Genomic DNA, 27,223 nt, shown 5'->3' with positions numbered 1-27,223 from the left:
GTCTAAGCCCAAACAGCCCGCTCTCCTCATCAATGCGTAGGCTGTGTCGACCCAGCTAGAACCGTCACTGTACAACAGTCTCTGGGCTGCTTGAAGCCAAAAAGCCATGATCCTAGAGGAAATGTCCACCAGGCCTTGCCCCCCCTCGTGCAGTGGCAGGTACAGGGCTGCAGCTTTGATCCAGTGTTGTCCAGACCAGAAGAAATTGACAAGGGTCCTCTGAAGCTCTTGTATCAGACCCTTTGGTGGCTGCAAAATCATTAGTCTGTGCCACAGGGTAGAGGCAGCAAGATTATTAATTACCAGTACCCTTCCCCTATAAGACAACTGGGGTAGCACCCATTTCCATCTTGACAGTCTGGCACACACTTTCTCCACTACACCCTCCCAGTTCTTTTTCTGAAAGACATCAGAGCCTAGAAAAACACCCAATGTCTTCATCCCATCTCTGCCCCACTGAAGCCCCCCTGGTAACCGTGAAGCGGACCCTATCTGAAGCTGACCTGCCCACAGCGCTTCACTCTTTCCCCAATTGACTCTAGCTGAGGAGGCACCCTCATACACCATTAAAGCGTCTGAGAGAACCTTAACATCCTCAGCCCCTGTAATAAAAACTGTCACATCATCTGCATACGCAGACAGTGCTATCGTGGGACCCTTCATTACACCTGGCACAGAGAAACCAGTAAGCTTCGCTCTTAAAAAACAAAGCATTGGTTCAATCGCCAGACTATATAACTGCCCCGAAATTGGGCATCCCTGCCTGATACCCCTTTGGACAGGGATGGGGCAACTCAAACCACCCCCCACCTTCACCATACACGAGGCCCCAGCATACAGTAAATTCATCCAAGACAAAAAAACATCCCCAAACCCAAAGGCTTTCATCGTTTTAAACAAATACTGGTGGTCCACTCGGTCAAAAGCCTTCTCCTGATCCAAAGAAAGTAAACCCACATTTACATCAGACAGTTTACAAATGTCTAAAACATCTCTTATCAGAAACAAGTTGTCAACAATTGAGCGATCAGGTACAAAGTAGGACTGGTCCTTGTGGACCAACAATCCCAGATACTCTTTCAACCTGTTTGAGAGATATTTAGAAACTATTTTGTATTCTGCACACAGCAAAGCAACAGGTCTCCAATTTTTTATGAGAGCCAAATCCCCCTTTTTTGGCAACAGTGAAAGCACCGCACGTTGACAGGATACAGGAAGAGAACCCTCATGAAAAGATTCACACACCACTTCATAAAAATCCTCCCCAATAGACCCCCAAAAATGCTTATAGAACTCAGATGGTAAACCATCGATGCCAGGGGCTCGGCCTGTTGAGAGCTGCATAACTGCTGTGGACAGCTCTTGCAGTGTAATGTCAGAGTCCAAAGCGACTCTCTGTTCAGGTCCCAATTGAGGAAGACCGTGTAACAACTGTTCAGTACACAGAGAGTCACAATCCTCCGCCTTATAGAGGGCAGAGTAGAAATCCACGGCATGTTGACGCATTTCACTGTCATCCGTGGTCACCTTCCCATCAGGGAGACGAAGGCAGACCATCTGTTTACGTTATAATGACGACTGTCCAAGGTTAATAATAAAAAAGCGCTAGGAGCATCCATGTCCTTGAGGGAAGCGAAACGAGACCTAATCAAGGCACCGTTCACTCTTTCATGCAGAAACGACCTCAGTTCATGTCTCTTGTCCTGTAAGTTCATGACTAGTCCAGGGTCATTCTGAGTGAGCAGCTTCAATTCAATTGATTTTATGTCCTGTTCAAGGGCCTTGATAGTCTCTTTAACTTCAATTTGAGACAAAGCAGTATACTGTTGACAAAATACTCGTATTTGGGCCTTCCCAACATCCCACCATTGTCTCAAGGACTCAAAATTCCCTTTTGTAACCCTCCATTTTTCCCAAAACAACAAAAACCGTTCACAAAACTTGACATCATGTAACAATTTAACATTAAAATACCAGTAAGGTGATGACCTTCGTGGACAGGACAAGTGAATATCAACAGTAACCATGTGATGATCAGAGAAACCCACAGGAGTAATGGCACACCTTCCAACCCTACTACAGTATTGATCAGATACGTACAACCTATCTAACCTTGCTGCACTGACACGACCTTCATTAATTTTTAGCCATGTGTACTGCCTAACTTTTGCATTCCTTACTCTCCACACATCAGAAAGCTCAAACTCAGTTAGTAAGCCAGACAGGAAAGTGGCTGACCGCAGGTGAGGTTCTTCAGCGGTGCGATCAACAGTAAAATCCACAGTACAGTTCCAGTCCCCCCCTACAACCATACACCCCTCTTGGTCACACTGTCTTAAGGTTTCTTTTATTTGATCAAACACAACAAGACCCTCTGTACCCTCATTAGGAGCATAAACATTCAAAAAAAATAAAAATAAAAACATAACATCCACCTTGACCAATAAAACCCGACCCTTGACAATCTCTGTTGTAGATATCACCGTCACCCCTAACCCTGAGGAAAACAAGATGGCCACCCCAGCACTGAAATTAGTACCATGACTGAGTATATGCTGCCCCTCCCACCACATTCCCCAGTCAACCTCATTAGCCTCATCACTATGTGTCTCCTGAAGGAAAACTACATTAAGCCTTTTCTGTTTTATTACTTCTAATGCCCAAGCCCTCTTATTCCTGTCCCTTCCCCCATTAATATTGAGAGAGCCCACCCTTAGTACCTCCATATAGAAAAGAGAAAGGAAAAGCAGAAGATACCACAGAGAAACCAAAGAGAAAAAAGACACCCTATGAAGCATGATCATCATTATTATTTAAATTTTTTCTTATTAACCTGACCACGTTTCCCACCACCTTTTGCTGCTGTAACAGCAGTAACACATTTCCTCAAGCGAAACCGCTTCTTCTCACTCAACTGGTCTAACCCCACCGTCTTCTGTAACATCACAGCTGACCTCACAAACGTATCAACATCAAAATATTCTGCCAATTTGACAGATTTCCCGAAAGTCTGATCCAGAAAACCATTTACCTCCTCTAGATCATAAATTGAGTCCTCACCAGCTGCTGTCATATCAGAAGAGATATCCATATCCTTCTCCTGATCCTCCTCAGCTGAGGCCACAGACCACTGACTCCCCTCTACCACATCCCTTTCAACACTCCCCACTTGCACCCCATCACTCGTACCAGGCATCTCCTCCACTACCTGGGAGACTAGCCCCACCTGAACCCCATTACCCGTGGTGGGCATCTCCTCCACTACCTGAGAGCCTAGCTCCACATGAACCCCCTCCTGTACCCCATTACTCGTAGTGGGCATCTCCTCCACTCCCTTGTAGTCTAGCTCCACATGAACCCCCTCCTGTACTCCATTACTCGTAGTGGGCATCTCCTCCACTACCTGGGAGATTAGCTCCACATGAACCCCCTCCTGTACTCCATTACTCGTAGTGGGCATCTCCTCCACTACCTGGGAGATTAGCTTCACATGAACCCCCTCCTGTACCCCATTACTCGTAGTGGGCATCTCCTCCACTACCTGGGAGATTAGCTCCACATGAACCCCCTCCTGTACTCCATTACTCGTAGTGGGCATCTCCTCCACTACCTGGGAGATTAGCTCCATATGAACCCCCTCCTGTACTCCATTACTCGTAGTGGGCATCTCCTCCACTACCTGGGAGATTAGCTCCACATGAACCCCCTCCTGTACTCCATTACTCGTAGTGGGCATCTCCTCCACTACCTGGGAGATTAGCTCCACATGAACCCCCTCCTGTACTCCATTACTCGTAGTGGGCATCTCCTCCACTACCTGGGAGATTAGCTCCATATGAACCCCCTCCTGTACTCCATTACTCGTAGTGGGCATCTCCTCCACTACCTGGGAGATTAACTCCATATGAACCCCCTCCTGTACTCCATTACTCGTAGTGGGCATCTCCTCCACTACCTGGGAGATTAGCTCCATATGAACCCCCTCCTGTACTCCATTACTCGTAGTGGGCATCTCCTCCACTACCTGGGAGATTAGCTCCATATGAACCCCCTCCTGTACTCCATTACTCGTAGTGGGCATCTCCTCCAATACCTGGGAGATTAGCTCCACATGAACCCCCTCCTGTACTCCATTACTCGTACTGGGCACCTCCTCACCAGTCTGAGGAACTGGCTCTTCAGATCCATCCTTACCTTCTACAACAATATTTTTCTGCTGCATAACATTTCCCTCTAATACAAGTTGCAAACTCGTGGCCTCAACACGGATAACTTGTTCCTCGGCAACAGGTGCTTGTGGCTGCTCAACCACTGTCGGCCCACCTCTCCCTACATCAGTGGGCCCAGGCGTTATGATGACCACCTGTGCCCCTCCCTCTGCCTTCTCCCTTTTCGGGCAAGCATGTCGCTTATGGCCAACATCCCCACACTCAAAACACCGTTGACTACCCGTACTAGCATAAGCCATATACAGTCTATTGTCATACTTGACTTTAAACGATATCTCTAAAGTCTGCTCCGGTGAGTCCAAAAACATAAACACCTGTCGCCGAAACGACATAACCTGTTTCAACGCCGGGTGTTTGCAACCCAACGGAACAACTTTAATTGAGCTTGCAAACTTCCCAAAGCGCAATAACTCGCGCTCCAATAGCTCATTTGGAATAAACGGTGGTACATTTGAAATCGTTACCCTTGTTGACGGAGAAAAAAGCGGCGTAACTTGAATAAACATTCCTTTAAGAAGTACGCCCTGCTCAACCATACGATCAACAAGGCGCTCTTCTTTAAGAAATACCACCACCGCTTTATTCATCCGTGATGCATAAGCAACATTCTCATATCCTACCTTCTCTCCTACGGCGACCAGAAACTCCTCCACCGTGACAGTAGCTTCAGTAACACACCTAAAGCCGTGCCGAAGTGACAGGGACGGCATTCCAATTCGGGATGCCATCCCCGCCAAAATCAAGGAAATTTCGATACGAAAAAAAAACTAAATACTTAATTCTACCACACAAAAAAAATTATAATAATCTTAATCATGCACAGAAGAAAACAAAGAATGCCACCAAGAAAGAGAAAACCGAAAGAAAGTTCTGAATATCTAACTCTACACAACACACGCACTCCCTCGATCATACACTTCCCAGCATGCACCAAACACTCCCAGCATGCAGAGAGAGAGAGAGAGAGAGAGAGAGAGAGAGAGAGAGAGAGAGAGAGAGAGAGAGAGAGAGAGAGAGAGAGAGAGAGAGAGAGCCAGAGACGTATCAAATCAAGAATAAGAGATAAAAGTAACAAGTTTTAAGAGCAGCAGTAAAAAATGTAATAACAATATATACAAGGGGCTGCCGGTACAGAGTCAATGTGCGGGGGCACCGGTTAGTTGAGGTATCATGTATATGTAGGTACAGGTATGTTTGTCTCAGTATGTCATGTGTCAGTATATAAACTGTGTGTCATATGTGGGTAAATGGACTGCAAGGATTAAGTTGGATTATGCTTTTAATCATATATACGTGTTTAATTTTAAATTCCAATTCCATATTTTAAGTGATCCTTCCCTCCCTCCCTGTTCCCAGGCCCCAGTACAACATGCCAGGAGGACTCATGTGCCAATCAGGGTGTGTGCCTGCAGCAGTGGGAGGGGTTCAACTGTGACTGTAGCATGACATCTTTCGGAGGGCCACTCTGCAACGACGGTAAGACACACCTTTCTAACTGCTTGTGTATGTGCACACACACACACACACACACACACACACACACACACACACACACACACACACACACACACACACACACACACACACACACACACACACACACACACACACACACACACACACACACACGTTCACAATGTCCTACATTGCAGGAAAGTTCTCCTTCCACAGGGTGATTGAGATCCTACATATATATATATATATTATTTATTTCACCTTTATTTAACCAGGTAAGCTAGTTGAGAACAAGTTCTCATGTACAACTGCGACCTGGCCAAGATAAAGCAAAGAAGTGCGACAAAAAAAACAACACAGAGTTACACATGGGATAAACAAAAGTACAGTCAAGAACAACAGAAAAATCTATATACAGTGTGTGTAACCAACAGTAACCAATAGTATATAAGAATGCATTTTGTCCTTTGTGTCGCCATTTGTTGTAAACCATCACAAAACACACATCAAGTTTGCCTTTGTTAAAGGCTTGCTATAAACTCCACATTCCATACATTGAGTTCCACACGCTGAGTTGCACATATAAATTGTATCTTGACTGAGTGGCCATTATGCCAGAAGAGTCGACTAAAGGTAAGTGTTGACGTCATCATGGCGGCTACAACGAACAAGTTCATTTGGGACATTGGAGCACTTTTCTTCTCCTGTCACTTTAGTACTGATGTCCTTTAGAACCACTCTGTTCTCATTAGCACTTATTATATTCCAGTTATTATATTCCAGTTATTATATTCCAGTCATGATATTCCGTGACAACTGTTCTATACTTGTACATGCTGCATTTGACAACTCATTATTATATTACCAGTAGCGGTCGGTGTGTGAGTAAAATCACTGGGGAAGCCAAGCCAGGAAAAAATGTGTTGTGATAATTGTGTTGTTTGCTCTATAACCTGGTAGTTCATATGCCACCATGATATATATATATATATAGAATTTAGTAAAACCACAACTCCAAATCTCTATCTCCATCCATGGCTAATTTAGGAATGGGCCAGTTTTAGCTAGCTAGCCACCGAAGGATAACAACACAACGAGATGCAAAAATGTATGTTTCTTTGGTCAATGACCTTCAGCTTTTGATGTGATGTGTTTGATGTGAAGCCAAATCCAAACTGGCTTCCCTTGACCATTCACAGTTGAGCTCACTCAGTTTTGCTCAACTCTGATTGGCTATTATTTTATACCAAAAAATATTAAGGGAGGCGAAATGCTCTCTGGCTTCCCTTGTATTCAAATTATTTTTACCAGACAACATCAGATAGATGGTCTACACATACAGAGACAGAAGGGCGCTGTTTCGCTCGCTCGGAAGCTTTCATCGGTGATATATATTCAGCTTCTTGCGAATTGAAGGAAACTTATGAAGCAGAGAGACGAAAGATACATTATTTTATATGTTTTTTCTTTTTTATCTGTGAATTTTTTTATTTGCATCCATGAATACATACCACTGTATATGACTGTGGCCTCTGGCAATACAAAAAGACAATGCTATTAAACCCGAGAAGCCGGTGTTTGGAGGATATTTTGGCACAGCGTTTTTAGGCACCCGTTCTGTATTAATGGACGCAACCCAGTCGTTCAGTCGTTTTGTTCTGTATTTATGGATGTGACCCAGTTGTCCGTTCTAAATGTTCCATTGCCATACTGGCTGACAACGTTCTTATCCTTTGCTTGCTAGCTATCCAACTATGGTTAAATACAGTCACGTCAAAAAGTGCAGCCAGAATAACAGCAAAGTAGTTGTTTTCTAGTTGGATTTGTTTGGATACATCCATAGCAATGAGTTTATGATGCGTGATTTTGCCTGGCAGATAAAATGTGCTCTCTTGTCAGGACGCTGTTCAGACAAAAGAAAGACAATCCATGACATTCATTTGATCTGATTTTAATAAATGAAACCCTACATTATTGTTGTTATCCACCACAGCTGACATAGCTCAATCAATCACATGTATTTATAAAGCCCTTTTTACATCAGCTGATGTCACAAAGTGCTATACAGAAACCCAGCCTATAGCTATAGCTACTTATTGTATGTCACATTTATCTGTACATTCACCTGGACGGTGCATTGGTTGAAATATCTGTAGGACTCTGTGCTACTACTTCTGCTGCCTTGCTTCAGCCTTTTGGGTGTTGATGGTGCTGCAGTGTTGTCTTAGTTTCCGGCCTTGATGTTTCTCCAGCATCTTCTATCTGTCAGTGAGGGACGGCATTAGCTATGGAGCGAACCTTCGCACCGATGCCCACTCACTGACATAATCTCCCTCGCTTCTAAACCAGCCTTTTGTATGGTCAGTTTCTGGTCTTGAAACTGTGTTTCTGGTCCTGTGGTCCTGATGCTGTGATTTGTGTATGTAGTTGTTCCCGCTGCCCTGCACATCTTGGGTAGAAGTGCTGCCAGATAGTTCACGCCCATCGGCTCTGATCTAGTCCCCGATACACGCTCCTCTTCTTCGGTGGAGATAAAATGCTAGGGCGTTCTCCGGGCATTTCGATAGATATTTCCCCGGTGATGCCATTGGGCAGAGCGGGTTCCCTGGCTGCTCGAACATGAATCCCCTCTTGGACTCCCTGCCCCTCTCCCTTGGGTCCAGATGATTCGTTGTGGCCTCGTTATATGCTAGAGTGGCGTATCTGAGAGAGAATGCGTTGTTATAATATTGTTTTCCAGTAGCCTAATTACGAGTGCAACTTAGAAATAACACAAACAGGCTATGAACAACATACCTTAGAAAGTTCTTGTCTGTTTTAACGAGGAATTACTTTTAGTTGTCTGTTCCCCTCTTTGACCCAGATATATCTGGAGGTTCAACCACACTTTCTGGACCAGCCCACTTGGTGTACCGGGATTCAGAGCCTGGGAGTTTTGGAGCTGGGTCGTGTCCTTAACGCTGATGGGACGGTGGCTGTTTGTGATATATTTTCCTTGCCTTCTTATCTGTTTGATGTTGCCAGAAAAACAACCTGTCAGGACATAACATGTATTATGAGGCGTGACTGAATGGACACTACTGTAGTGAGCTGTACAGCCTTATATTAAAGACTGTTACTGCATCTCAAATGGCACCCTATTCCCTAGTGCACTACTTTTGACCAGGGCCCATAGGGCTCTTGTCAAAAGTGCACTGTTGGAATAGGGTGACATTTGGAATGCATACTTTGTGTCACTAGAGGGCAGAAGAGAGCTATTTCAAAGCAAAATACACTAATGCAATGAAATGTGCATTGATATTGGTGCATTGTTGTTGGTGCATTGTTATTGGTGCATTCCTATTGGTAAATCGGTGAATGGCTTGCTTGACCTGGCGTTGGATGAACAAATTTACGTTTATTTCATTTTCATATGTTGTTGACAAGATAGTTAGTTGAAAGCTATTGTTCTAGATACAGTATATACACACAAACGTATGTGGATTCAGCTATTTCAGCCACACCCATTGCAGACAGGTGTATAAAATCGAGCACACAGCTATGAAATCTCCATAGACAAAACATTGGCAGTAGAATGGCCTTACCGAAGAGCTCAGTGACTTTAAACGTGGCACCGCCATAGGATGCCACCTTTCCAACAAGTCAGTTTGTCAGATTTCTGCCCTACTACAGCTGCCCCGCTCAACTGTAAGTGCTATTATTGTGAAGTGGAAACGTCTAGGAGCAACAGTGGCTCAGCCACAAAGTGGTAGGCCACACAAGCTCACAAAGCGGGACCGTTGAGTGCTGAGCCACGTAGCGCATAAAACTTCTCTGTCCTCTTTTGTAACACTCACTACCGAGTTCAAAACTGCCTCTGGAAGCAACATCAGCACAATAACTGTTTTCCGGGAGCTTCATGAAATGGCTTGCCTTGGCCGAGCAGCCACATACAAGCCTAAGATAACCATGCTGAATGCTAAGCGTTGGCTGGAGGGGTATAAAGCTTGCCGCCATTGGACTCTGGAGCAGTGGAAACGTGTTGTCTGGATTGATGAATCACGCTTCACCAACTGACAGTCCAACGGATTAATCTGGGTTTGGCGGATTCCAAGAGAACGCTACCTGCCTCAATCCAAAGTGCCAACTGTAAAGTTTGGTGGATGAATAATGGTCTGAGGCTGTTTTTCATGGTTCATGTTAGGCCCCTTTGTTCCAGTGAAGAGAAATCTTAACGCTACAGCATACAATTACATTCTAGACAATTCTGTGCTTCCAACTTTGTGGCAACAGTTTGGCAAAGGCCTTTTCCTATTTCAGCATGACAATGCCCCTGTGCACTAAACTTGGAAGACATCCTCCGGAAGTCATCATAATTACTGTGTAAGTCCATGGAAAGGGGTGAGAACCATGAGCCTCCTAGGTTTTGTATTGAAGTCAATGTACACAGAGGAGGACGGTAGCTAGCTGTCCTCCTGCTACACCATGGTGCAACCCTACAGAGTGCTGATGAGGCTACTGTAGACCTTCATTGCAAAACAGTGTGTTTTTTATAAATTATTGGTGGTCATATATTTACTATAGTTTTATCTAAAAAGGATAACTTTTTAAATGTTTCACAATAAAATAAAATATATGAAATTCACTGAGGATGGTCCTCCCCTTCCTGCTCTAAGGAGCCTCCACTGATATATATTTAATTTGACTATTTTCTACATTGTACAATAATAGTGAAGACATCAAAACTATGAAATAACACATATGGAATCATGTAGTAACCAAAAAGTGTTAAAAAATCTAAATATATTTTATATTTGAGATTCTTCAAAGAAGTCACCCTTTGCCTTGATGACAGCTTTGCACACTCTTGGCATGTTGTTGTCCGTGAGAGTCTCACCTCACGTTTAGCCCAAACTGTTTGGAAACTACAGACAGAAGTTGGCAGTACCAACTTCAGTCTCATCGTTCCGTAGTTTCTAGTTTGTAGGCCAAACCATTCGGACTATACAGATGATTTAGTGAGAAGACCGATTTTCGGATGTCTCATGGTCTGACAAACACCACTCTAGTTCTGCCACCTTTCACCGCAGATGCAGAAGTGCGACATCGGCAGATGTGTTGGACTAAGACGAATCCAATGCAAAAAAACAGATATCTCTAGTTTAAACTGACAGATTTTGATAGGGATTATTTTATTATGCTAATTGGATTTCTGTGGGCCACGGAGCTCGACTCTAGCGGGTTTTCTCTCAACCAGCTTCATGAGGAATGCATTTCCAACAGTCTTGAAGGAGTTCCCACATATGCTGAGCACTTGTTGGCTGTTTTCCTTCACTCTTCACTCCAACTCATCCCAAACTATCTCAATTGGGTTGAGGTCGGGTGATTGTGGAGGCCAGGTCATCTGATGCAGCACTCCATCACTCTCCTAATTGCTCAAAAGCACTTACAAATCCAGGAGGTGTGTTGGTTCATTGTCCTGTTGAAACACAAATGACGTATCCCTGCAGAGTACTGTGGTAGCCATGCTGGATGTGTGCCTTGAATTCTAAATAAATCACAGACAGTGTCACCAGCAAAGCACCCCCACTCCACCACACCTCCACCTCCATGTTTCACGGTGGGAACCACACATGCAGAGATCATCCGTTCAACTACTGTGCGTCTCACAAAGACACAGCGGTTGGAACCAAAAATCAAAAACGTTGACTTATCAGACCAAAGGACAGATTTCCACAGGTCTAATGTCCATTGCTCGTGTTTCTTGGACCAAGCAAGTCTCTTCTTATTATTTCTGTCCTTTAGTAGTGGTTTCTTTGCAACAATTCGACCATGAAGGCCTGATTCATGCAGTCTCCTCTGAACAGTTGATGTTGAGATGTGTCTGTTATTTGAACTCTGTGAAGCATTTTTGGGGGCTGCAGATTCTGAGGCTGGTAACTCTAATGAACTTATCCTCTTTAGCAGAGGTAACTCTGGGTCTTCCTTTCCTGTGTCGGTCCTCATGAGAGGCAGTTTCATCATAGCGCCTGATGGTTTTTGCAACTGCACTTTATTAAGAAACTTTCCAAGTTGACTGGATTGACTGACCTTCATGTCTTAAAGTAATGATGGACTGTCATTTGTCTTTACTTATTTGAGCTGTTCTTGCCATAATATTGACTTTGTCTTTTACCAAATAGGGCTATCTTCTGTATACCACCCCTAACGCATTAAGAAGGAAAGAAATTCCACAAATTAACTTTTAACATTAGATGGTTCTCAAATTAATCAGGTCTCTGCATATAAATACTTAGGGATATGGTTGGATGAAAAACTGTCTTTTAAAATGCATGTTGACGAACTTTGTAAATGGCTAAAAATCAAGATAGGCTTCCTCTATAGAAACAGGACATGTTTGTCCTCTACAAATAGAAGTCAAATTGTGCAAGCTACTTTTATGTCTGTTATAGATTATGGGGATATTATTTACATGCATGCTACAGCATCAACACTTAAATCGCCGGATGCTACTTATCATTGTTCACTTAGGTTTATTACTGGTGCTAGCTACAGAACTCACCATTGTGTTTAATATCAAAATGTGGGTTGGACTTCGTTGTCCATGAGACGAGAACAACATGCTCTCGTGTTTGTCTATAAAGCACTTCTGAATAAACTACCTTCTTATTTATCATCACTCATCAACATTAGAAATTAGAATTCCTAAAACCAGGTCTCAAGAGTTGGGTATGGCTGCCTTTTCCTGTTTACGCTCCTTGCCTATGGAATAGCCTGCAGACTAAACTTAAACTTGGGACTCTTGTTCCCCTATGCAGGGCCCAGCTGTAAAAGAGACCTTGGTCTCAGTCTGTGTTCCTTGTTGAAATAAAGGTATAAAAAAACACAAAAAACAAGGCTGATAGTTGAAATGCATTCCAGGTGATACCTCATGCAGCTGGTTGAGAGAATGCCAAGAGTGTTGTCATCAAGGCAAAGGGTGTCTACTTTGAAGAATCTAAAATCTAAAATATATTTTATTTGTTTAACACTTGTTTAGTTACTACATGACTCCATATGTGTTTGGTCATAGTTTTGACGTCTTCACTATTATTCTACAATGTAGAAAATAGTAAAAATATAGAAAAACCCTTGAATGAGTAGGTGTGTCCAAACTTTTGACTGGTACTGTATATACATTGTTATTGCCTTCATGTTGAATAGTATGATATTTATGATTAATGTGGGCCATTATTTGTGAACAGACAAGATGTGTTGCAAATGACAGCCTATTCCCTAGGTAGTTCACTACTTTTGAACATATCCCATATGGTTCTGCTCAAAAGTAGTGCACTATCTGTTGAAGGGTCCCATTTGGGAGACATGCACAGTAACATAGCAGTATAGGCTTGCACCATAGTAGAAGGGGGGCTTTGAGAACATAGAATTCTGCAATATTAATCTCTCCTAAACGTTGTAAGAGGAGACGAGGAAAGATATGGGCAATGAGGAGAGAAGGAGGAGAAAGGGGGAATGTTTTCTTATTAATGATGCGCCATACATAGACAGCAATACTGGGAGAATGTGGGAATGCTTGCATTAATTGAAGCAAATAGCCTACTTTGCTATGCAAAATATGCACAAGGGACAAGGGGAGAGTGTGCGGTAGTCATTATTTTCATCGGCAGTGGTTCACGCTGTAGAGAGAGAGAGAGAGAGAGAGAGAGAGAGAGAGAGAGAGAGAGAGAGAGAGAGAGAGAGAGAGAGAGAGAGAGAGAGAGAGAGAGAGAGAGAGAGAGAGAGAGAGAGAGAGAGAGAGAGAGAGAGAGAGAGAGAGAGAGAGAGAGAGAGAGAGAGAGAGAGAGAGAGAGAGAGAGAGAGAGAGAGGAGAGAGAGACTGCCTGCATGCCCCTCTACTTTGCTCCTCTAACTGCCATGATAACACATGAAGGGATGTGAAACATTCCAGACTGTCATTCACATTTACTTCAAACGACCTGCTGTACCACTGTCCATCTCTTGTGTTATCGCTCTTCGCTCATTTTCACCAATTATACATTCGCTCTCTCTGTCTCTCTTTTTCCTCTCCCTTCTTCATCATTCATCTCTTCCTCTTCATCCTAAGCCCTGTCTTTGGTCTAAGGGAGGATTATACTGTTTGGAAGGGTTGTGAATAAGGAGATGTTGAGATATACAGTATACTGTATATCTATCTATGAATGCCAAGCTAACTCCAGGTGAACCCATGTTCTGTTCATTTAAAGGAAAGGAAAAGGAACAAGGTAGAGGGATAAAAGAGAGGAAAAGGAACAAGGTAGAGGGATAAAAGAGAGGAAAAGGAACAAGGTAGAGGGATAAAGGAGAGGAAAAGGAACAAGGTAGAGGGATAAAGGAGAGGAAAAGGAACAAGGTAGAGGGATAAAAGAGAGGAAAAGGAACAAGGTAGAGGGATAAAAGAGAGGAAAAGGAACAAGGTAGAGGGATAAAGGAGAGGAAAAGGAACAAGGTAGAGGGATAAAGGAGAGGAAAGGGAACAAGGTAGAGGGATAAAAGAGAGGAAAAGGAACAAGGTAGAGGGATAAAAGAGAGGAAAAGGAACAAGGTAGAGGGATAAAAGAGAGGAAAAGGAACAAGGTAGAGGGATAAAGGAGAGGAAAAGGAACAAGGTAGAGGGATAAAAGAGAGGAAAAGGAACAAGGTAGAGGGATAAAAGAGAGGAAAAGGAACAAGGTAGAGGGATAAAGGAGAGGAAAAGGAACAAGGTAGAGGGATAAAGGAGAGGAAAGGGAACAAGGTAGAGGGATAAAGGAGAGGAAAAGGAACAAGGTAGAGGGATAAAGGAGAGGAAAAGGAACAAGGTAGAGGGATAAAAGAGAGGAAAAGGAACAAGGTAGAGGGATAAAAGAGAGGAAAAGGAACAAGGTAGAGGGATAAAAGAGAGGAAAAGGAACAAGGTAGAGGGATAAAAGAGAGGAAAAGGAACAAGGTAGAGGGATAAAGGAGAGGAAAAGGAACAAGGTAGAGGGATAAAGGAGAGGAAAGGGAACAAGGTAGAGTGATAAAGGAGAGGAACATCCATATTCATCATCCTGCGAGATGTGTATGTTATGGTGTGGCAGTGGTAGAGGCCTTTATCTGGGGCATAATGCATGTCCTGTAGCCAGCGGGGTGGCAGGTTTATTCACAGGAGGCATTAGTGAGAACAGGTCTGGTTCATTTCTTCTCACAGCAGTAAATTACCTCTCTCTCTCTGGGCCTGGCTGGCACACAGACACACACACACCAACACACAGAAACAGACACCATTCGCACACACACAACATCAGAAAGTGACTAATCTGTGTAGTGTGTGCATGCTTGTGTGTGCGAGCATTTCTGCATGCAATGGAGGTGATACTGTAAGAAAGATAATTTAAAAAGCAGTTTTTCATTTAGGAGTATAGAGTGAAGTGAAAACAATGCCTTTTCATTCATAGCTTATCATGGGGGATCACTTGTGTTTATCCATTTCACTTGCTTGGCAATGTAAACATATGTTTCCCAAGCCAATAGAGCCACTTGAATTGAATTGAGAGAGAGAGAGAGAGATGATTTCAAGCATCTCAAGAGTGAAATAAGGAGTGAATGAGTAGGGAACAACATTTTTACCAAATGCATTAGCTAGCTGAGATGCACAGCAGCCATTTTACAATGAAACCAATACGTCTCTGAGGAAGAGGAGATTCCGTCTCAAATGGTATCCTATTCCCTATATAGTACACTCTTTTTTACCAGAACCCACAGGGTATCCCACAGGGCTCTGGTCAAAGTAGTGCACTGTATTGGGAATAGGATGCCATTTGGGATGCATCCGAGGAGAGCGAGTCACATGTGCCGATAGACACCATTTCGGAGCTTTCTCTGGTGAGTCGTCATGGGCACCCGGCCGTACCCTGCCTCCTCAAGACGGAGAGAAACTCTATTTCACAGTCCCTGGTCCCCATCCCCAATCACAATCCTGAATCGAACGGTATGATGCCACACACACACACACACACATGCACGTGCACACACACACAGACAATGCATGGATCACCTGTCAATCATAAAGCATGGGATGGGAGAGAGATAGTGTACTATCTGATGGTGATAGCACCATCTCACTATCATAAATGGGAATTTAGCCCCATGCCACAATATGTGTCCCAAATGGCATCCTATGAATTATATAGTGCACTACTTTTGACAAGGGACCATAGGGGCCATGTAGGTAATAGGGTGCCATTTGGGATCTACACAGGGAGCCATGCTATTCACGCTCATCAGTCCGTACCTGTTGAGGACATTAGAGGAAGAACAAGAGAAAGAAGAGTGATATAGTTACGCCTCTTTGGATGCTTCCCAAATGAAACCATATGTCCTTTTTAGTGCCCTATTTTTGACCAGGCCCCATAGGGCTCTAATCAAAAGTAGTGAACTATATAGGGAATAAGGTATCATTTGGGATCTACAGCTCTCTCCTTCCGTTCTCCCTTGCCTGGAATCCCAAAATGGTGATTGAAATGGCTCCTAAGTAAAACTAGTGTGAGGCCTGGTTTAGGATGCTGTGTATTGTTGGTGGGAGATTGAATGTAATGACTTAAAGTCTCTCCAAGGGAAGTCCAATTTCCATGAAACCCTCTCCTCTCTCATTTAGAAGAGAATGGCTTTATCCAAGGTGTTCCTGTCCCTATTACACCTCACCATATTATCCAGAGAAGCATGATCTAAGCAGAAAAATATAGACCTAAAGAGAAGCCATTTACTGGCGCTGGCCCTAGCACCAGCCATGTTCTAACCAGGATGTTGAACCCTGTACCAAACTCCTATGTTCTTCTTTACTACTGTGTAACTGATTAGTACAGAATTCGAATTTAACTGAAAAGAGGATGTTCACAGGAGGATGTTCACAGGAGGATGTTCACAGGAGGATGTTCACAGGAGGATGTTCACAGGAGGATGTTTACAGGGGTTTGGTGAAAGGCTAATACTATTGTACTGGCATTGTTTAAAAGCTGATGTGTGTGTATGTGTGTGTGTGTTGTCTGTGTGTGCATGCGTGTATGGATGTGTGTGTCTGTATGGGTCTTTAAAGCTTCCGTGTCTGGTCCTTCTGAGGGAGTTAAGCGTTGCAGTGGTCAAGCGTCTGAGCTTAATACATACAGACAAATAGGACGGTGTGTGTGTTTAGCTGTTCAGTCTAAAGTGGGTCGTGAAGGGGCTAGAGCGGCGGGTACGGCCAGACCCTCCACGCGATCTCTGCCTTGCCTCGCTGCCCCTACCCCTCTAACACACAGACATGCAAACACCAGCAGCCCCCGCCACACTGCCCAGTCAGTCTCAGAGCTAAAGCCATTAGTTCATGTCAGAATTGTATTAACAGTGGTGATTGTGTTGTGTGGGTCTGAACTCTCTCTCCATTCTCTTGTCTCTGCCCTGGGGGAAAATCACCTCCACTCCCCTTTCAATCCCCTCCACTCCCTTTCCACTACCCTCCACTCCCCTTCCACTACCCTCCACTGCCCTCTACTCCCCTTCCAATCTCCTCCATTCCACTCCAGTACCCTCCACTCTACTCCCTTCCAATCCCCTTCCAATGCCCTCCACTCCCCTCCGATCCCCTCCACTACCCTCCACTCCCCTCCAATCCCCTCCACTCCCCTTCTAATCCTCTCCACTCCGCTTCTAATCCCCTCCACTACCCTCCACTCCCCTCCAATCCCCTCCACTCCCTTCTAATCCTCTCCACTCCGCTTATAATCCCCTTCCACTCCCCTTCCAATCCCCTCTACTTCTCTCCAATCCCCTTCCAATCCCCTTCCACTCCCCTTCCAATCCCCTCTATTTCCCTCCAATCCCCTTCCAATCCCCTTCCACTCTCCCTCCACTACCCTCCACTCCACTCCCCTCCAATCCCCTCCGCTCCCCTCCCCTCCACTCCCCTCCACTACCTTCCACAACCCTCCACTACCCTCCATCTCTCTCCTATCTAATCAGTCTGTGCTCATTCCTTCTTCTATGTTCTCTTGAGGATTGTCTTTCTGCAACGCCGTTGGCTAGGAGTGGCACTATAACTAGAGGTCTGATATGATGTATATTTGGGTTATCCTGTACAGTACAGTAAGGGTGGTGCATTGCCTTCATGTTAGGACTGTATAGAAAGGTCAGCATGGGATGTTGTCTGCCACCATTCGTGACATTATGTGATACTCTATTTTCATGCGTTATCTTCCTGTCAAAACCATTGGCTTGGTTTAAAAAACAACTTAATCAGAGAATGAGCATCGTAGTGAAATAGCATGTGGAAGATGCAGCATACAGAACAGTCCCTTTATTATACTGCTATAGTTTTTAAAATATATGCTTGTCAAATATTTATGGGAGTACAGACACACAGGGACGGACACAGATTAAGCCAACAGCTCTTGACATTCAATAAAGGGGATTCTTTCTCCTCTTAATGTACATATAACATTAGTCAATGTTGTTAGCTAGCTAGCTAACTAACATTAGCAAACAATTTAACGTTAGCAAGCTAGCTTCTGTAGCTGAGTAAATCGGCAAGCAAGAACACAATTACAGTGGCTTGCGAAAGTATTCACCCCCTTGGCATTTTTCCTATTTTGTTGCCTTACAACCTGGAATTAAAATACATTTTTATTGTGAAACAAACAGGAAATAAGACAAAAAAACTGAAAACTTGAGCGTGCATAACTATTCACCCCCCCCAAAAGTCAATACTTTGTAGAGACACTTTTTGCAGCAATTACAGCTGCAAATCTGTTGGGGTTTGTGTCTATAAGCTTGGCACATCTAGCAAATGGGAATTTTGCCCATTCTTCAAGGCAAAACTGCTCTAGCTCCTTCAAGTTGGATGGGTTCCGCTGGTGTACAGCAATCTTTAAGTCATACCACAGATTCTCAATTGGATTGAGGTCTGGGCTTTGACTAGGCCATTCCAAGACATCTAAATGTTTCCCATTAAACCATTCAAGTGTTGATTTAGCAGCATGCTTATGGTGTTCTCAAGTTGATGAGAGGTGTTGGGTTTACCACAGATATAACGTTTTCCTTGATGGCCAAAAAGCTCAATTTTAGTCTCATCTGACCAGCATACCTTCTTTCATATGTTTGGGGAGTCTTCCACATGCCTTTTGGCGAACACCAAATATGTTTGCTTATTTTTTTCTTTAAGTAATGGCTTCTTTCTGGCCACTCTTCCGTAAAGCCCAGCTCTGTGGAGTGTACGGCTTATAGTGGTCCTATGGACAGATACTCCAATCTCCGCTGTGGAGCTTTGCAGCTTCTTCAGGGTTATCTTTGGTCTCTTTGTTGCCTTTCTGATTAATGCCCTCCTTGCCTGGTCCATGCGTTTCGGTGGGCAGCCCCACTCTTGGAAGGTTTGTTTTGGTGCCATATTCTTTCAATGTTTTTATAATGGATTAATGGTGCCCTGTGGGATGTTCAAAGTTAAGATTTTTTTTATAACCCAACCCTGATTTGTACTTCTCCACAACTTTGTCCCAGACCTGTTCGGAGAGCTCCTTGGTCTTCATAGTGCCACTTGCTTGGTGGTTCCCCTTGCTATGTGGTGTTGCAGACTCTGGGGCCTTTCCGAACAGGTGTATATATACTGAGATCATGTGACAGATCATGTGACACTTAGAGTGCACACAGTCTTTCTTTAACTAATTAGTTACACCAGATCTTATTTAGGGGCTTCATAACAAAGGGGTGAACACATATGCACACATATGCACTCAACAGTTTTCTGTTTTTTATTAATTTGAATCAAGTAATTTTTTTCATTTTACCAATTTGGACAATTTTGTGTATGTCCATTATTTATTTTACCAGGTAAGTTGACTGAGAACACATTCTCATTTACAGCAACAACCTGGTGTATAGTTACAGGGGAGAGGAGGAAAGAGACAATTGTAAACTGGGGATTATTAGGTGACCATGATGGTTTGAGGGCCAGATTTGGAACTTAGCCAGGACACCGGGGTTAACACCCCTACTTTTACAATAAGTGCCATGGGATCTTTAATGACCTCAGAGAGTAAGGACACCCTTTTAACATCCCATCCGAAAGATGGCATCCTACACAGGGCAGTGTGTCACTGCCCTGGGGCATTGGGATATTTTTTAGACCAGAGGAAAGAGTGCCTCCTACTGGCCCTCCAACACCACTTCCAGCAGCATCTGGTCTCCCATCCAGGGACTGACCAGGACCAACCCTGCCTAGCTTCAGAAGCAAGCCAGCAGTGGTATGCAGGGTGCTATGCTGCTGGCTTACATGAAATCCAAATAAAAATATTTTTATTTTACAGGTTGTGATGCAACAAAATAGGAAAATTGCCATGCGGGGTAAATACTTTTGCAACGCACTGCAGATAGAAAACTAGCCAACATAGTTAACTTTAGCTAGCCAGCTAACTTTAGCAAGCTAATCAAGTAACGTTAACTAGGCTAGCTAGCATTATTGTCCTCATTAGTTACACAAGTAAACCTACACATAAATGAAGGAAAGCAGTAACGCTACTTACTTGAGAAAACACATTTTGCTTTCTATCTGATGCATAAACAGATGAGAACTAAGAATAATATATATATTTTTTAAACGTAGCAAGCTAGCTAGCTAAGGAGGTATATCGTCTGAACCCCTCTCTAGCATTTGGGCTGTAGCTATCTGCTTTAGTTTTCGAGAACATCAATCTCTGTCATAAGAGGAGCTATTTTTCTTAATGTATATCATTATTTCTTCTGACCACATTTCTGTTTGTTGGCAATGTACATTCTTGCAAAGTTTTGCAAAACACTTAATTTTATGTTCGCTAGCTGGACTGGACAAAAACGGTTTTGGAACTCTGCAGGGTTTGCCTGTCCAGTCCAGCTAGCGAACATAAAAGTAAGTGTTACTATCCATGGAACTATCTCTGCTGGTCACGTCTTCCAATCCCATTATCCATATCTAAGGTAGTTGACAGCAGGTGACATCTCGAGAGAGAGATCTCAGTCCGACCATCTTCTATCAGGTAAAGTCTTTTTTTATTAATTTGTAATCAAATGTTAACTAGTAATGTAGCTAGCTACAGTAGTTACAAAGAGTATATCTGTTGTTAGCTATCAGGAGCAGATAGCTTTAGCACTAGCTAGCATGTCATTCTGGGACAAGAAGTGTTTTATTCAAAGTAATAAGTTGAAGACTACAAAAATCTAGAGAACATGTTGTATAAATCTGAAACAGTCATCAAGGCAGGACCCTCTAATTTCATACTGACAAATAGGAAATGGCTCATTATCCCTGTCAATAGCAGGATGATTGCAGAGCACCCTGCTTCAGACTGTCAGGATGTTCATATTTGCTGTTTACTGTGATGATTTATTTGATTCATTCTTGTCTCTCGCGTTTGTCTCACATGATCTATTCAGCTCTCCTGTGTCCTGCTTCCAGAGATCAACCAAGTTTTTGACATAAATGGTCTATGGACCATCCATACGTTTGGCTCTCTCTACATTGGTCAGCTACATTGGTAACCAGGGTGGGATCCTTTTACATTGTTGACCAGAGTGGGAACACAAATGCTCCTAGCGAGAAGAGGTAATACTGAAGCATGTGATGATGACAGTTCTATAGTCTACATCAGAGGCCTAGGATTTTGGCATAGATGGGAAAGCTCTTATTTCTGCAACATGGTAAGATTGTGCCCTCGACGGCACTTGATATACATTGATTGGTAGGTTACACTACAGTATGTATAGATGCTTCAAATAGTGCCTGAGAAACCTTTACAATTTGACTCCGTACTCAATAAATGGTGAAACACTTTTGTGATGGTGTTGTTAGTTCGAATGTATATGCATGAAATGTACATTCTGGAAAACATGTCTCTCATAGTTAGTAGATTAATTAATGGATTGGAAAGATTTTGGCACCATCAACTTTAAGAAGGTTAGTAGGAAAGTTAATAATTTAAACCACCTAAATATACTCACATTTACTAAACATTTAGCAATTGAAACTCAAACATTCATTTCCCAACTGCTTTTTCTACAATCCTACAAAATCTGTATCATTCTCCATACTTTATAGTCCAATGCATTCAACATTATGCATGCTCACCATGGTATTGAGCAGCTGCAATTTGAAAACTCATCTGGTTTAGAAATCAAACTCTGGTTATCTTATTGCAGAGCACATTGTACAACTGTTTTAGAGAAGATTGTATTGCAAGGTATGTTATACACTGAGTGTACAAAACATTAGGAACAGTTCATTACATAGACTGACCAGGTGAATCTAGGTGAAAGCTATGATCCATCATTGATGGCACCTATTAAACTCCAATTAGTGTAGATGATAGGGAGGCGACAGGTTAAATACGGATTTTTAAGCCTTGAGACAATTGAGACATGGATTGAGGGGATGAATGAGCCAGACTAAAGATGCAAGTGCCTTTGAACGGGTTACAGTAGTAGGAGCCAGGCTCATCAGTTTGATTGTGTCAAGAACTGCAACTCTGCTGGGTTTTCACGCTCAACAGTTTCCTATGTGTATCAAGAATGGTCCACCACCCAAAGGACATCCAGCCAACTTGATCTAACTGTGGTAAGCATTCTAGTCAACATGGGCCAGCATCCCTGTGGAACGCTTTTGACACCTTGCAGAATCCATGCCCCAACGAATTGAGGATGTTCTGATGGGAAAAAAAATATTGAATGCAAAGTATACGATTGGAGGTTTCTTTCAGCCTGCAGCTACTTACTTGAAATGAGACATACAGTATAATCATGCCAAAATATGATTTAAAATGTGTGTTCACTGACAGAGAGATTGCTAATGTAACTCAAATTGACAGTTGCTGGCTAGGCTAGTCAAACTGTAACATTGGCTAGCTTTCAATAAATTGACTAAATGGTTAACAGAGTTACCTCTTCCTATGATCAAGACAATTTATATTACATGTTGCATATTTCAAGTGCACTCGAAAATAGATATTTATCTTGTTTCAGTCTTGGGGAGCAAACTATATATTTTCCTCTTCATCAGACAGAAGCTCCCGTTTTCACAGGAGGCTGTGTTTACATTGAAGATAGAAGCAGGTCATTGGCTGCCTTCATCACAAGGTTATGTATGGGAGTTCTGATTGGCTCCACGTTTAGCAGTTTGACAAAGTTGCCTGAGAAGACAAGAGTGTTGAAATATACTTTGTGTGAGAAAATGTGCACTATAACAAATGTTATAGTCATCATAAGAATGTTTTACTATCATAGCCAAAAAACCTGCTCCTCCCTCGACAGGGATCAACGTCATGTCTTCCGTCTTGGGCCCACTACCTACTCCCCATGATTCCAAATCGAGGCTACCTATCAGTAGCTAGTTCTCTATCTGTATTGCCTGCGGCCACTACTGTATTATTGGTTCGGTATTTCAAAACAAAATGTATGATGTGGTTGAGTAGTGGTTGACATTTTACACACCGGGGGGGGGGGGGGGGGTAAACAGCCTCCTGTCAGTGAGGGGACACCCAGGGGGGGTGGAATAACCATTGTTGTAGAGACCCCTCTGTAGTAGAGACCCAAGCATCTATTGGTTAAGACATATTTGGGCTTCAGTCAGTGTGTGTGTCTGTATTGAACGCTTGACCTAGCTTTCAGATGCCATTGTGCCTAAAGACATGAGAAAAGCATTCTTAAGTGCTTCTAGAGTATTCGCTTCAATTCCCCTTCCCGACTAATGAGTGTATTCACATTGAATGCACACACACACACACACACACACACACACACACACACACACACACACACACACACACACACACACACACACACACACACACACACACACACACACACACACACACACACACACACACACACACACTAAAACATAAGGTTGTGTTTGGAAATATACATGTATCCAAAGATATACACATGCAGAGAGTGCATAATCAATCAAGCACATCAACCTATTACAACAAGATTATGGTTAAAATATCACTTTATTGGTAAATTCACACAAGGTCTAACCAAAAGGTCTAACCAAAATGCAACTTCTGCTTTTACCCAACACCTCCGAAAGACTCACACATACATACACTACCGTTCAAAAGTTTGGGGTCACTTATAAATGTTCTTGTTTTTAAAAGAAAAGCAAACATTTTTGTCCATTAAAATAACATAACATTGATTAGAAATACAATGTGGACATTGTTAATGTTGTAAATTACTATTGTAGCTGGAAATGGCAGATTTGTTAAGGAATATCTACATAGGCGTACAGAGGCCCATTTTTAGCACCCATCACTCCTGTGTTCCAATGGCACGTTGTGTTAGCTAATCCAAGTGTATCCTTTTAAAAGGCTAATTGATCATTAGAAAACCTTTTTGCAATTATGTTAGCACAGCTGAAAACTGTTGTTCTGATTAAAGAAGCAATAACGCTGGCCTTCTTTAGACTAGTTGAGTATCTGTAGCATCAGCATTTCTGGGTTTGATAACAGGCTCAAAATGGCCAGAAACAAATAACTTTCTTCTGAAACTCGTCAGTCTATTCTTGTTCTAAAAAATGAAGGCTATTCCATGCGAGAAATTGCCAAGAAACTGAAGATCTCGTACAACGCTGTGTATTACTCCCTTCACAGAACAGCGCAAACTGTCTTTAACCAGAATAGAAAGAGGAATGGGACCCCGGTGCACAACTGAGCAAGAGGACAAGTACATTAGTGTCTAGTTTGAGAAACAGACGCCTCTCACATGTCCTCAACTGGTAGCTTCATTAAATAGTACTCGCAAAACATCAGTCTCAACGTCAACAGTGAAGAGGCGACTCCGGGATGCTTTTGAATGGTAGTGTACATACATACATACACCTTGTGCATTGTCATTACGTGGCCCTTTCTGGGTGTAAATCGTGGCTTCCCCTCTCTCACTCTCCCGCTCTTTCTCAGTCCACACCCCCTTCCCTTTGTCTATCAAGCCGTGATATTGGCTAAGCCCACTAGGGACTCTTTCCTATCATTGTTAGTAACCAATATCTACTATGTGTTTGTTATATATTTCTGTGATTATTTAGTTAGTTAGAAAATAAATAGTTAAGCCAATTTATATGTTGCTGATTCATAATTTATGCTATGGTTCGTGCAGATGACCAAGAACTTTATGACGTTCAGATGAGACTGATAGAAGCTAAAGAATAGTTAATGATTGACTGTTATTGATATATAAGATCTTCAGATCTTTCAGAGTGGATTCGGGAGATAGTCTCTCTATATAAACTAGGTTATTAATAGTTTAATTGTTGAATGGTTTAATTCAATCACGTAATCAATTAAACGTTAGGTAATCAGTTTGAAAATAGCATGTCATCTCATTTAACCTTAGTAGAGACACGAAAACATACATACATGTAGTACATACATACTGTATACATAGCACTACAATGCAACTAAAAACAGGGCTTTAGACATCTCCATACAGGGCATTAGACATCTCCATACAGGGCATTAGACATCTCCATACAGGGCTCTATACATCTCCATACAGGGCATTAGACATCTCCATACAGGGCATTAGACATCTCCATACAGGGCCGTATACATCTCCATACAGGACTTTATACATCTCCATACAGGGCTTTATACATCTCCATACAGGGCTTTATACAACTCCATAAAGGGCTTTATACATCTCCATACAGGGCTTTATACATCTCCATACAGGAATTTATACATCTCCATACATACTGTATACTTAGCACTACAATGCAACTAAACTAACAGGGCTTTATACATCTCCATACAGGGCTTTAGACATCTCCATACAGGGCTTTATACATCTCCATACAGGGCTTTATACACCTCCATAAAGGGCTTTAGACATCTCCATACAGGGCTTTAGACATCTCCATACAGGGCTCTATACATCTCCATACAGGGCTTTATTCATCTCCATACAGGGCTTTAGACATCTCCATACAGGGCTTTATACATCTCCATACAGGGCTTTATTCATCTCCATACAGGGCTCTATACATCTCCATACAGGGCTTTATACATCTCCATACAGGGCTTTAGACATCTCCATACAGGGCTCTATACATCTCCATACAGGGCTTTATACATCTCCATACAGGGCTTTATTCATCTCCATACAGGGCTTTATTCATCTCCATACAGGGCTCTATACATCTCCATACAGGGCTTTATTCATCTCCATACAGGGCTTTATTCATCTCCATACAGGGCTCTATACATCTCCATACAGGGCTTTATTCATCTCCATACAGGGCTTTATACATCTCCATACAGGGCTCTATACATCTCCATACAGGGCTTTATTCATCTCCATACAGGGCTTTATACATCTCCATACAGGGCTTTATTCATCTCCATACAGGGCTTTATACATCTCCATACAGGGCTTTATTCATCTCCATACAGGGCTTTATACATCTCCATACAGGGCTCTATACATCTCCATACATGGCTCTATACATCTCCATACTGGGCTTTATACATCTCCATACAGGGCTTTATACATCTCCATACAGGGCTTTATTCATCTCCATACATGGCTTTATACATCTCCATACAGGGCTTTATTCATCTCCATACAGGGCTTTATTCATCTCCATACATATCTTTATACATATCCTTACAGGTATTTTTTACATACCCTTACATGGCTTTATACATCTCCATACAGGGCTTTATACATCTCCATACAGGGCTTTATACATTGTTTTATACAGCTCCATACATGGCATTATACATCTCCATACAGGGCTTTGGGACAAATTGTCCCTCTTTGTGGAACCTGACCACACGGATGAACAGAAGTCCAGGTGCGACAAAACTAGGGCCTATAGGACCTGCCTTGTTGATAGTGCTGTTAAGAATGCAGAACAGCACTTTATTATGGACAGACTTCTCCCCATCTTAGCTACTGTTGTATCAATATGTTTTGAATATGACAGTTTACAATCCAGGGTTACAGCAAGCAGTTTAGTCTTCTGAACTTGCTCAATTACCACACTATTCATTACAAGATTTAGTTGAGGTTTAGGGTTTAGTCAATTATTTGTCCCAAATACAATGCTTTTATATATATATTTTTTAAAGATTTTGGAATAACTTATTCCCGTTCTGAAACTAACTGCAGCTCTTTGCTAATTGTTGCAGTCATTTCAGTCACTGTGGTAGCTGAGGTGTATAGTGTTGAGTCATCCACATAGACACACTGCCTTTATTCAAAGCCAGTGGCATGTCGTTAGTAAAGATTTAAAAAAAAATAAGGGTCCTACACAGATGCCCTGGGCAATTCCTGATTCTACCTGGATTATGTTGGATAGCCTTCCATTAAAGAACACCCTCTGTGTTCTGATAGACAGGTAACTCTTTATCCAAAATATAGCAGGGGGTGTAAAGCCATAACCAATATGTTTTTCCAGCAACAGACTATGATCATCAAAAGACACACTGAAGTCTCACAAAACAGCCCCCACAATCTTTTTAGCATCAATTTCTCTCAGCCAATCATCAGTCATTTGTATAAGTGCT

The 27,223-nt window shown here is 42.6% G+C and overlaps 1 protein-coding gene across 1 annotated transcript in view; it reads left to right on the top strand.

The window, feature by feature from the left end:
- The window catches only part of LOC120046020 (neurexin-1a-like), a 683,076-nt gene that overhangs the window by 441,916 nt on the left and 213,937 nt on the right, over positions 1-27,223 (top strand). Inside the window, exon 18 of the mRNA XM_038990933.1 lies at positions 5,586-5,705. Within this exon, the coding sequence (XP_038846861.1) occupies positions 5,586-5,705 (120 nt within the window). The remainder of the gene's footprint in view (positions 1-5,585; positions 5,706-27,223) is intronic.

The sequence above is a fragment of the Salvelinus namaycush genome, chromosome 4, assembly GCF_016432855.1.
Source record: "Salvelinus namaycush isolate Seneca chromosome 4, SaNama_1.0, whole genome shotgun sequence".
Lineage (NCBI taxonomy): Eukaryota > Metazoa > Chordata > Actinopteri > Salmoniformes > Salmonidae > Salvelinus > Salvelinus namaycush.
This window is presented reverse-complemented; position numbering and strand designations above follow the sequence as displayed.